The 12,128-nt window shown below is 32.0% G+C and overlaps 2 protein-coding genes across 17 annotated transcripts in view; one reads left to right on the top strand and one right to left on the bottom strand.

Moving 5' to 3' along the window:
- Positions 1 to 7,038, bottom strand: part of unc-104 (kinesin family member unc-104) — a 248,891-nt gene extending 241,853 nt beyond the window's left edge. For all 12 annotated transcript variants that reach the window (XM_085818584.1, XM_085818589.1, XM_085818586.1 and 9 more), the window contains exon 1: positions 6,937 to 7,038. The gene's annotated coding sequence lies outside the window, so the exon portion shown is untranslated. The remainder of the gene's footprint in view (positions 1 to 6,936) is intronic.
- A 229-nt stretch (positions 7,039 to 7,267) lies between these two features.
- LOC118195399 (cilia- and flagella-associated protein 251-like) overlaps positions 7,268 to 12,128 on the top strand; it is a 158,387-nt gene continuing 153,526 nt past the window's right edge. For all 5 annotated transcript variants that reach the window (XR_015041669.1, XR_015041670.1, XM_085818581.1 and 2 more), the window contains exon 1: positions 7,268 to 7,633. Coding sequence is in view for 3 of the 5 variants with exons in the window: in XM_085818581.1 (XP_085674707.1) it covers positions 7,568 to 7,633 (66 nt within the window). In the remaining 2 variants the exon portion in view is untranslated. The remainder of the gene's footprint in view (positions 7,634 to 12,128) is intronic.

Below are 12,128 nucleotides of genomic sequence, written 5' to 3'. Positions count from 1 at the left end.
TTTGTTTCAAATATATTATTAGTTACTTGCAATGAATTTATAATTTTATTGTTGTAGTGTTAGTAATTAAAAATATACAGTGCCTTAATATTTAATTTAGCAGATTCCAACAGCCTTGGAAAGGACATTCCATGAAACATGCCGAAATCACAATTACCGATAGTCATCTTCTTTAAAATAATTTCATTTACTTAAAGTAATTTCATTTACTTTAAGTTCCCCTTTCATTTTGAGTGCTACTATTAAGTATCATATAAAAAAAATACGAGAAAAGTAAACCATTTGAAATGTTAAATTCATCACTTTACGTAGGTGATTTATATTATGGTGCAGACAGTGCGAGAGAATCATTTGAGTTGTCGTCGGATGTTATATTAAAGAGTGGCGGATTTAATTTGAGGAAACTGAGGTTGAACAGTAGAGAATTAGAAAAATTGTGGATAGAAAATGGACTTAGTGACAATGAGATAGTGGGACAGCTGATAGTCCTAGGGTTGAATTGGAATCCTGATAGAGATGAGTTGTCGTTGGAGGTGAAGGGTTTGGTGGATTCATGGAAAACGTTGTGATGCACTAAAAGATGTGTTTTACAGACAGCTGCAAGAATCTTTGATCTTATTGGTTTGATTGTGCCATTTGTGATACGTATAAAGTTATTGTTACAGGAAATTTGGAAGAGAGCATGTGATTGGGACGAAGAGATGCCAGAGGACTTGCAGCAAAAGTGGATAATGTGGTGTAACGAAATTGAAAAATTTATAGACGTTCCTATTACAAGATATTGTTTTCTGGAATTTGAGAATGAGCAATTGGAAGTACATGTGTTTTGCGATGGTTCACCAGATCGAGTCCAAGTGATTGGTATTATTGTCCATCTGACGATAATCCCGCAGATTTGCTTACTAGAGGAATCTCGGCTGAGAATTTGGTACTTAATAAAAAATGGTGGTCAGGTCCAATTTGGCTGCGAAAAAGTTTTGAGAGTTGTCCTAAACAGTGGGTTAGAAGGTTACCAAATGTAAATGCGGAAATACTAAGAGAGCAAAGAAAAAATTCTGTCAAATGTTTTGTAGTTCAGTGGGACTTAGTTGAGCAGCTTTGGAACAAATTTTCAGTTTGTAGCAAGTTACAGAGAGTTGTCACTTGGTGCTTAAGTTTATAAGAAATGTGAGGTGGAATAGGATTTTGACTCCTTTCTTAGAAACAAGTGAACTAAAAGAAGCACATATTATAATCAAACTAGTCCAAAGAAGAGTATAAAAAGGAAATAGGTACTTTAGAGAAAGCGAGAGTGTTAAAGAAAAGTTCTTTAATTTCTCTAAATTCAATCTTAGACAACAGTGGCATACTACATGTAGGAGGATGTTTAAGAAATGCCAGCTTACCAGACTCTGTGAAACATCAAATAATATTGCCTAAGAATCATGCTGTTACAAAATTGTTAGTGATATTTTATCGCCTTAATTATATGCACGGAGGAGTACAATCAGTTCACTCTGCGATGAAACAAAAGTATTGGATTATAGGAGCAAAAACTGCAATACGCAGAGAAATAAGAAAGTGCGTTATCTGTGCCAGATTTTTCTCTGAATTTTTTAAACAAATGATGGCTGACTTACCTTCTGAGAGAGGGAATACCGAAAGACCATTTCTTAGATCTGGAACTGACTTTTCAGGACCATTCTTGATCAGCCCTAGACGTGGTAGAAAAGTTAAACCACTGAAAATGTACGTGTGTGTGTTTGTATGCTTTGCAATGAAAGCCGTCCATTTAGAACTTGTTAGTGATCTTCGTGCTCAGACATGTATTGCAGCTCTGAAACGATTCATAGGACGGGGAGGAAAGCCAGCTGAAATAGTCGGTTAATCTTCGGATTATGGTAACATGGCGATTTTTTGGCGACCAACCCTGCTACAGCAACCTGCTAGTTTTTTTTTGGATGCCATTTTTTTTTCACAAAGTAAAGGCATGTTTTTTTTTTTACTTAACATTTTTTTTCCATCAATATAGCCGAATTACGCTTATGCTAGAACTTTTATGGAACAAAAGTGCTTAATCATGATGAAGATTAGGTGCGAAATTGGGAGAAAGTGCAGAATAGCCCACTGCTTGCCGCATTTTTAAGAATTGTACATACACGATATCCATGTACATGTAGACCTATTTTCACTTAAAAAAAATCCCAGAATTGCTCAAAAATGGCATTGCGCACACTCTTGACTTTATCCATGTACACTGCTAAAGTCCTAGCTAGTAACCTTTATCGCCTTACCAAAATGTCGGCAAACTACCTGTTACCATATTCCAAAGATTAGCCAAATAGTCAGTGATTGTGGAACGAACTTTATTTGTGCAAAGAATTACTTAAAAGCGTGTACGATGGAGGCACTTGGTACTTACTTGACCAACGAAGGCGTTAAATGGACAATGAATGTTCCATCAGCCCCTCATTTTGGAGGCCTATGGGAGGCTGCCGTTAAATCGATGAAGTTCACACGAGATATGTTATGGAATCGCAGATCCCCTCACAAGAAGAATTTTCAACGTGTCTAGTGAAGATTGAAGCCATATTTAACTCCCGTCCTTTAGTAGCTGCTTCTGAAGACCCAAATGATTTTTCTGTCATTACACCGGGTCACATTATTATCGGTTCAGAGTTGAAAAGTGTTCCTGAGCCTGATGTAACAAATCAGAAAATTCCCATCCGTGAATGGTGGAAATCAGTCACACAGATTTCTCAATCGTTTTGGAAATCATGGTCAAGAGACTACTTAACTCAGTTGCAAGTGTGCAACAAGTGGAAATTTCCCAGTGCCGATTTACGTGTGAATGACTTGGTGCTAATCAAGGATGAGAACTTGCCGCCACTTAAGTGGAAGATGGCAAAAGTAATTTGCACTTACAAGGGATCTGACAAAGAGTAAGGTCAGTCAACTTAAAAACTGTATCGGGTGAAATGAAACAATCAATACATAAACTGGTCTTAACATAAACTGACTTCCTATAAATGACTGATTGAATTATTTCTTCCATGTTTGTTATTATATTTACAATTTGTTTAATTTTTATGTGTTGCATTTATATTTCAGTTTATATTTCTAGTTGAGCTGATGATGGGCTCATGGAGGCCCATAGTGTTATGCCATCCATTGCCTGCCGTAATATTGCTAGTTTTTCTGTATCATAGCATATGTATAGTGAGTAGGAATAAATGTCTTGCCCTGAATGGTGGCATTGATCTTTCAATAAGTGTGGAGTCCAAATTCTGCCCCCCCTTCACAAAAGAGGTGAACATATATATAATACTTATTTAAAATAGCCATTTCATATTTTTCTTTGGTACTATTCCGTTTTGCCAGCGCAAGCGATAAAGTCGCCAATAATGGTACCACCTTTTAAGCTTCATTTTCAAAACATGTCGCAGGTTTTTCTTATCAGATTGATTGTTTCTTTCAATACTGGCATATAATTACATAGAATTTTTATCAGATAGTTCAGTTTTATGTCCGAGGCCATTTTCAGTAATTAAGTCAATTAGGATGCAATCACAGCGCTTACCCGAAGCCGAAAATATAGAAAAGGTAAAGTCAAGGGTTAAATTCATCAATTCTAATGAGAATGCATTAGCGAAGTAAAGCACTGCAGTTTTACATAATTTCTGAGTAAGCTATTCGTACGAATTGAAATATTTCTTGCATTTATACTTGTGTTCGAAATTAAGATTTAACTTGAAATTAATGTAGATAATTACTGAGAGCATTAGATTTTTGTAGAGTAGTTTACGTGAGATGAGATCACTTGGGGTCACGTGATGTAAACCGGCGAATCAGGATGTTCAACCATGAAAGCATAGTAAATTCTTAAATTAATGTCCTTTTACAAATTTATTGTCTTTATTTATTGGCTTTTTATAAAATTTTAAGCGATATTAAAATGTTTATGCCTTCAAAAAAAGAATTCTTAGAACTAACATTTTTTTAATATTTTTTATGTGTATACTATAGTATTATGAGGGTACACTTTTAGCTTTAAAAAACTATTTATTTACAATCTTAGAATGTATAATCACAGAGAACTGCAATACCAGCATAGTTCTATTTTCATAGCTATCTCCAAAGTGTTGCCAATTACAAGTTACTAAATATTAAATGTTACCATTTACAAATTATTAAATATTACATATACTGTATGTTGTCGCCAATAAAGTCTGCTTGGCGAGATTTGCGCCGGCAAAACGGAAAAGTACCTTTTCTTTTATTATTTCTGCATGTCATCTGAATAGATAACTTATTCTTACTGGATTTAAACTGATGATCTAAAATCAGGAAAATTCCGGGTCGGCCTGTGCTCCTTGGACTATTGCCAAGCTATTGTTTTATTTATGATAACCTGAGTAGTTCAATGTTATGGAAACCCTATTATGATGTAACTGGTTGCGTGATTGTGGTGAATTTGACTGATGGGAAAAGATTTGTAAGGGCTTGTTTGTGTGTTGGATTTTGGTTAGGAAGTATGTTACTTATTTTGTGGTTTATATAGTAAAATGGCTGAATGTGGTAAGATTAATTTGAAGTTTCTGTACGTTTTGGTAAAAAAAAAAAAAAAAAAATATTAACTGACTGGTGTGTAAATGAAGGTTTACTTAGTACCCATTATAAGTGTCCTGTTTGTACAACGGAGGTGCGTACGGTCAAACATAAAGAGGTTGATCTTTACAATATGGTAACTGGTAGTTTGGCGACATTTTGGAGGCGATAAAGGTTACTACCTGGGACTTTGGTAATAATGTGAGCAGTACTCAGTTCCGATTACGCATTATTTTGTGTGAGGGAAATGAGAGATGTGTATGTGTTATTTTGAAAAACGCGTAAGGAGTATGGTATTGTTCACTTTTTCCCAATTTCGCAGTGAATATTTGTCATGATTAAGCAGTTTTGTTTGATAAAATTTCTAGCATAAGTGTAATTCGGCTAGTAGATTGTTGGGAGAAGTGTTTAGTAGATAAAAAGAAAAGAAACATGTCTTTACTTCGTGAAGACAAAATGGCGGCGGGGGAAAAAAAATAGAGGGTTGCTGTAGGAGAGTTGGTTGCCAAATTTTCACCAAAAAATCGCCAAGTTACCATAATGTAAAGATCAACCCATAAAGATTGTTCAGATGGCTTTGGATGGGTTTGTTACAAGAAATGCAAGAAATGCCACCGACAATCCGTATATATTATAGTAAGGAGGATATTTTTTACTCGTATTTTTGTGTATTAATTTTATGACACTAGTTAGTACATAGATTTTACTTCAGATAATTTTACAAAGATTCTGGATGCTGTTAAGGAATTTTGTATGCCACAGACTAAAGACATGTAAATTTCTACATAAGATACGTGGATACTTCCTTTATGTAGTGCTTAGATGCCATAAGATGAATTTTCTTTTTTATGTTATTTCATTGTTTGATTTAAAATAAAGTTTATTGAGATTATTTACTTTTTGTTTGGCTCTACTGTAGAATTGGGTGCTCCTTTGACTTCTGAAGTGAAAATAGATCGATGTGTACATAGACAAAGAGGGTGCACAATGTCGAGTTTGTGCAATTCTCTGATTTTGTTTTTAAGTGAAAATAGGTTGATGTGTACATGGATACTGAGTTTGTGCAATTCTTCGACTTGTTATTTTGGCATTGTGTGGGAGTAGTGTTGTTTTGTTTCAATTTCATTATGTTTCAATTTTGTGGCCAAAATAATTTGCCGCAAAAAACAGCGCTACACAAAGCCAAAATAATAAGTCAAAGAATTGCACAAACTCGGTGTCCATGTACACCCAAAAATTGCTTTCCGTCAAGGGGCACCAGTAAAAATATTTTTACCAAATTCCAAACTTTGGAACCGCTGAAGTCTCTACAATTTCAAATCTTGGACTATTTAGTGTATTAACAAAAATGAAGTGATTAAAATATTTTATAAAACTACATATATTAAGGAATGATACTGACTTTCCAGTTTAACAGAATTTTGCACCGAGGTCTTGCAATACTGCTATTTCTGTTTAATACTACTGCAAAACTCAGCTCAAAATTTCATTAAATATATACTGTAGACATTAGATATGGGTTCTCACATTTTGACAGAATTAAAAAAAAAAAAAAAAAAAAAAAACTTTTTTAACCACGATTAATCAGAATAATTTTATTAACGTAAAAAATATATTGCTCAACTTATATATATTTCTACTCATTATTATTCTTAGCAACGACGACTTTTTAAATATATCAAGGATAAAGAATCAAGTGATAATACATCAAAGATTCACAATTCTTCTTTAGTAAATGCACAATTTCTTCACAATTATTCATACAATTCAAAACAAGTAAACACAATTCATCTTTTTCACTTGAATTTAGGACATTATCTCTTCTTGTTGATAAATTTTTCGTTCGCAGAAATCAACACTAATTGTAATGGCTTTTTGACATTTATGAGTCATAACCTTTGATCTTTCACTTAAGTAAGAAATTATTGTCATTTCATATATAGAGTGGTACTGACTTTCGGAAATGCTGTCTCCAATATTTAAATTTTTCTATCTTTATATCTATGTATTTCAGCAAGATAAACATTTTCCTTGTAAAAGATAACAGTTAGTAACTTTGCGGTATGGTAAGGAGAAAATATTCTAACAGGAGAAAAAAAAAAAAAAAAAACAGTGGGGAAAGAAAGCTAATTTAGAATAAAATTCAATTACTGTTAATAATTATTTTACAGACATATATTTCAATTTTTAAAAATTTCAGGAATACATCAATGTTTATATCCACAGCGTAGCATATGATTCGATAATTTGGGGTTGCATATGCATTAAAAAAATTAGAAATAGCATTGATTTTTTTATCTTTATTCAAGCAAACTTCTTCCTTTCAAAATTAAAAACATTAAAACTTACTCTTTCGTACATCAAGTGAAGATGAGGTTCATTTTTACTTCAAAATAAGAAAGCAGATGATTTTGTTTATACTGTAGTTTCTCTCTCCGAAGCTGAGAGAACGTTGCCAATCGTTTGCAATGTTTTTTAACATCTTGTACAAAGTAAATTAATATTTGATATAACATGTTTAACATATTATGTCAGTAAACTTAAAGCTATCGTAATTTTAAAAGTATTTTCTAGCAACTCGTTATAATTTTTTTAGGAAAAAGCTTGCTATGTATAATTTAGATTTTCATAGCAACCTTTCTTTATACGAATGGCAATATCGCGAAACGCGCATGGAATCGAAACTTTAAATCCGATGCCTTATTTGCATTTAAGATATATTGCTTATGATTATGGTTGAGGATACTATATTCTGACAGAACTAAAATTTCTCATGAAAAACATTGCTAAAAAAGCTTGTTGAATGAGGGCTTGTTATAGTCCTAATTCTGTATCAAATCTGAAGCAGTTATTTTATTTCACTGCTGTCTTGGTATAACATATCATATATTAAATTGACTCTACTGGCCAAATATTTTAAGTTAACTAATATATTTTGTTAATAAATATTCATAAATCTAATATAGCATTTAGGAGTGCGATGGATAATTCACATGATTCTTTGAAAAATGATAACATTTCAAACGAATTAGAAAGGTTTCCTTTAGTAAGTCACTTATATCGAATATTCTTTGTGTGTGTTACGATGTCTGTCGCAGAATTCGCTTACAAATATCTTTATGTAATAAAAGTATCGCATTCTACAGACTGAACTTATTTCAATGCTTTGTAGTAAACAAATTATGCGAAATTGTTGAAACAAAAGAACTGAATTTCGCGCAGCACATAGTTCTTTTTACAATAACTTAAACAAAATAATAACTGATATTTTATTATAATCTTGAAGCTACATTCGTTGTAGATACCTGGTCTAAAAAATGGTTATGGAAGTTAATCATTACTTTTCACCTAATTTGTCTTGATCATCATAATAAGTGATACGAGTTGAATTCTAGATCATCAATATTAATTAATGCAAATTGTGCAATAATTAGTTAGCAAGAATTATTTTCTTTAATGCAGAATTTTTATTATAATAGTAAGGATAAATATTTTATTGGTGTTATGCGCTAGTTATATATTTTAGCTGATTGTCTTAATTCTGATTTAGTGCATCTAATTACAAGCTGTTAAATTTTGTCTTAAATTAAAGCTTTTGCTTAGCAAAAGCAAGCAGCCTATCTTTCCCAGGTAATAATTTTATTTAATTATTTCATTTTATTTATTTATTAATTTTTGTTTTAGGGTAACTGAAGAGGGAAATTATTGAAATTGGCATTTATTAATTTAGAAGTCAAAATCCAAAAATCAGCATTATATTTTCAAATTTTTACAGGGCTAGTTTCGATGGTTTTACCGACCATCATCCTCATCTGCAAAAGCGCAAATGGCATTTATGTACCTAAGTATTTCAAGTGAACATGCAAATTATATATTAAAAGAATAGCCGAAAAGGTTAATCTTTGGATCATGGTAACTTGGCGATTTTTTGGCGAAAATTTGGCAACCAACCCTGCTACAGCAACCTGCTAGTTTTGTTTTGGACGTCATTTTGTTTTCACGAAGTAAAGGCATGTTTTTTTTTTACTCAACATTTTTTCCAACAATCTCCTAGCCGAATTACGCTTATACTAGAACTTTCGTGGAACAAAAATGCTTTATTATGACGAAGATTAGGCGCGAAATTGGGAGAAAGTGCAAAATCGCAAACTGCTTGCCTTGTTTTTAAGAATTGCACATACATGGTATCATCCATGTACACGTCGACCTATCTTCACTTAAAAAAACATACCACAATTGCACAAAAATGGCATTGTGCACACTCATGACTTTATCCATGTACACTACTAAAGTCCTAGCTAGTAACTTTTATCGCCTTACCAAAATGTCGCCAAACTACCTGTTACCATATTCCAAAGATTAGCCAAAGAAAATAATTTTAAAAAATAAGAAAGGGCTCAAGGAAGCTGAATAAGTACAAACAGTATTTGCTGTTATCAGTAAATGTAGAATAATATTACTTTTAATCTAGAGCCTTTCGCTGCATGATTAATAGCCAAGAAGGTTCTTTCTAATAGTCTGAGTTTTTTAAGTTTCATTTTGTAAAACTGATTTTTTTCCATGAAATATTGAAATTTGAATGGCAAAAGATTTACATTGATAAATTTGAGTTCATGAAAGTTTTTTTAAAAAATTTATTTAAATAATAAATTTTACCTAATGAGTAAGGGCAGTTGTTTCAAATGTAAAAGTTAAGAAGGAATGAGGACAATATCTTCAGTAGCATACTTTTATAGGGTAGCTTATTGAATGCATGATTTATGTAAATTCTCAAATAAAATGCACAAAAGCCATAATATTTAAACTGAAACCTTTGGAATTAATGATTCAGTTGCTAAAAATCTGTTTTCCAGGATTATTATTTCTTGTATTCAAGTAATATTGGTGTTGTTAGTTTAGTGCCATGTTTATTACTGTCAGTGTTCTTTATTTCCTCTCAAAATGGTTTCAAAATGCAAAGCTAAATCTAAAGACACGAGTCTGTAGTAATTTGCAACAGGAGTGAGTCTGCAGTAATTTGCATGTGTGAAAATAAGAAAATTGGTATTATTCCATTTTGAGGACCCTAAGAAATTGCCAAACTATTGTTGATGCCAGTGCTACCAAACATAATTGCGGCAACCCTAATACGAGAAAGGAAGTATAATAGTAAATAACTATCTAAGATTATTGCTTTAATTTAGATGAAAGGTTAATTTCATTTAATACTTTTTTATTATTATAATTTATATAAAAAGGCTAAACATAACTGAATGGAAGCATAAGAGTAATTAACTATTTCAGATCATTATTATAATTTATATAAAAAAAGGCCGAACATAACTGAATGGATTCTTGCATCAATATTTAGTTATCGCTAAAGCATAATTTCATCTCGTTGGTTGTTCAAAACATAATTTTCTATAATGAATGATGCCTTTTCTTTGAAAAAATTCTATTTCAGACTTTTTGTCTTCGTTAAATCCATAGTATATCAAAAATTGTTACCTATGGATTTAACCAAATTGTTAAATCCATAGCATATCAAAAAAGGATTTAAAATTAAAAAAGGATTTAAAAATTAAACTAGTATTTCAATGGCGTCTTAAGAAATATAGAACTATCTAAACTTACGCAATTTGAAATCAGCGCGTACGCTAGATTTGGTGCGGTGTTAAATGGGCGCGTTTGCTAGATTTGGTGCTTTTGCGCATACATTTTCTCTGCAATTTTTTACAGTCCTCAAAACGGAATAGTACCAGAAAATTATATCAGCAATAGTTCAGGTTATAAATAGATCTTTTTTTGCAACCAAAATTACAATCAACAATAAAGTTCACATTGTGGAAAACATTAAATGTGTATTAACATCAATCTACCTAAACATAACCAACACAAAAGCCTGGGCATAATTTCAGAGCTGGAGAAATTGTTATCCCACTGGATTGAGGATCTGGTGCTGTTGAGTTTTCTGATTATTCAGAAGAAAGTAGGTTTTTATATAAAGAATTACAAGGGAAAACTGGCACCATAGACCTGGAGATTGCATTTCAAGCAAGGGTTGGTTAGTTTTAATGACTAAACAATTGTACATATCTACAAAGCCAACAAGTCGCAGGTGAGGTTGGAAGTACAGTCACCACAAAATTTACTCTAGAATATTTGTGAGATACTAATGTCAAGATTATAACCCAGATGACCCCAGCTCCCATCAGTCTTCAACACCAAGATTACCTGAAGTTGCCAAAAAGCAGCATTTCTTTTTACAATAATCCACCTGTACTTGAATTTATCCACTATAGAGCCATATTAGCTATCACAGGACTTTTTTTTTAATTTGAAAAAGTGTTATTTCAGTTTTTTGTGTTTTATGTATTTTTATAATTTGTAGTCAAATATATGGTGCTGTATGATATTTCATATATATATATACAGTCAAAAGTCATTAATTCGGACACCCGTAATCCGGAATAATCTACAATCCGGACCTCAAAGCTACAAACTTTCTGCACATGCGTCGGGTTGACGCAACCTTTACGGCTGCGAATATGTGTATGCGTGTGCGCAAAATACGTTTACGAATGCGTGTTTAATGTATAACGGACGGTATAAGCTAAACTAAAATTATCTAATTCAGTTAATGTTGCAGCTTGCGTTGTTCCTTAATCTTTGAATTGGATTCGGCTTATTATTTTTTGCAGACTGTTAGAGCAATTTTATAAAAGTAAGCTTGAACTTTCGATTATGTCAAATAAAATTTCTGATATATATTTACTAATATGTAAAGGATCTACGAAGCGAAAGTATGTTTCGAAGTCCATTAAACAAAAAGTGGAATTGCTGCAAAAAATGGATAAAGGCATATCCTTTGTTTATCTAAACTTTAACGTTTGTGTATCTAAACTTTGTTTGTTGATCTGTCAGCACTATCCTTATCTTCAGGGCAGATGTTTTTATTTTATTTAGCTTATAATTCCTTACTAAATGTAGTATTTCATTTCGATGTACTCCATATTTGATATCATTGAAATCAAATCCCTGGTCATTATAATTCGCTTCTGATATCGAAGAAAGTGTCGGAGGTTATTGAAAATGAAAAAATTTCAAGTGACAAATTAGTCGGTATTCTCGACACAGCGGAACTTTGTTACTGAAGAAGAAATTATGTCTGTTTATAGAATTAAAGAGAATGTATTATCACATAAAAAACAAAGCAACTTAAACAACTTACATTGAAAGAAATGTTTAATAAAGTAAACAAATAAATATTAAGCTTTTTTTTTTGATAAATTTTGATACCCTTTAGATCATAATTGTTCTTTATTTCATAAATTATGGTTTCATATTTTTAATTTTATAATTTCTACATGCCATCTTACCAGATTTAAACTGATGATCTATAATCTGGAAAAATCGATAATCCGGAATCGCCAAAGTCCTGACGAGTCCTGTAAAATCTCTTTTTTTTAATATGTACATATTAAAAACCTTATAGAACCTTTATATCAAGATAATCTGTTTTTAATGGATTATGATTTGTAATATTTTTTAAATAAATGAGA

Source organism: Stegodyphus dumicola, chromosome 6 (assembly GCF_044657685.1).
Source record: "Stegodyphus dumicola isolate Sdum_Otavi_A_Nest chromosome 6, ASM4465768v1".
Taxonomy (NCBI): domain Eukaryota; kingdom Metazoa; phylum Arthropoda; class Arachnida; order Araneae; family Eresidae; genus Stegodyphus; species Stegodyphus dumicola.
The sequence above is the reverse complement of the archived record's forward strand: the minus strand, read 5'-3'. Positions and strand labels throughout refer to the sequence as shown.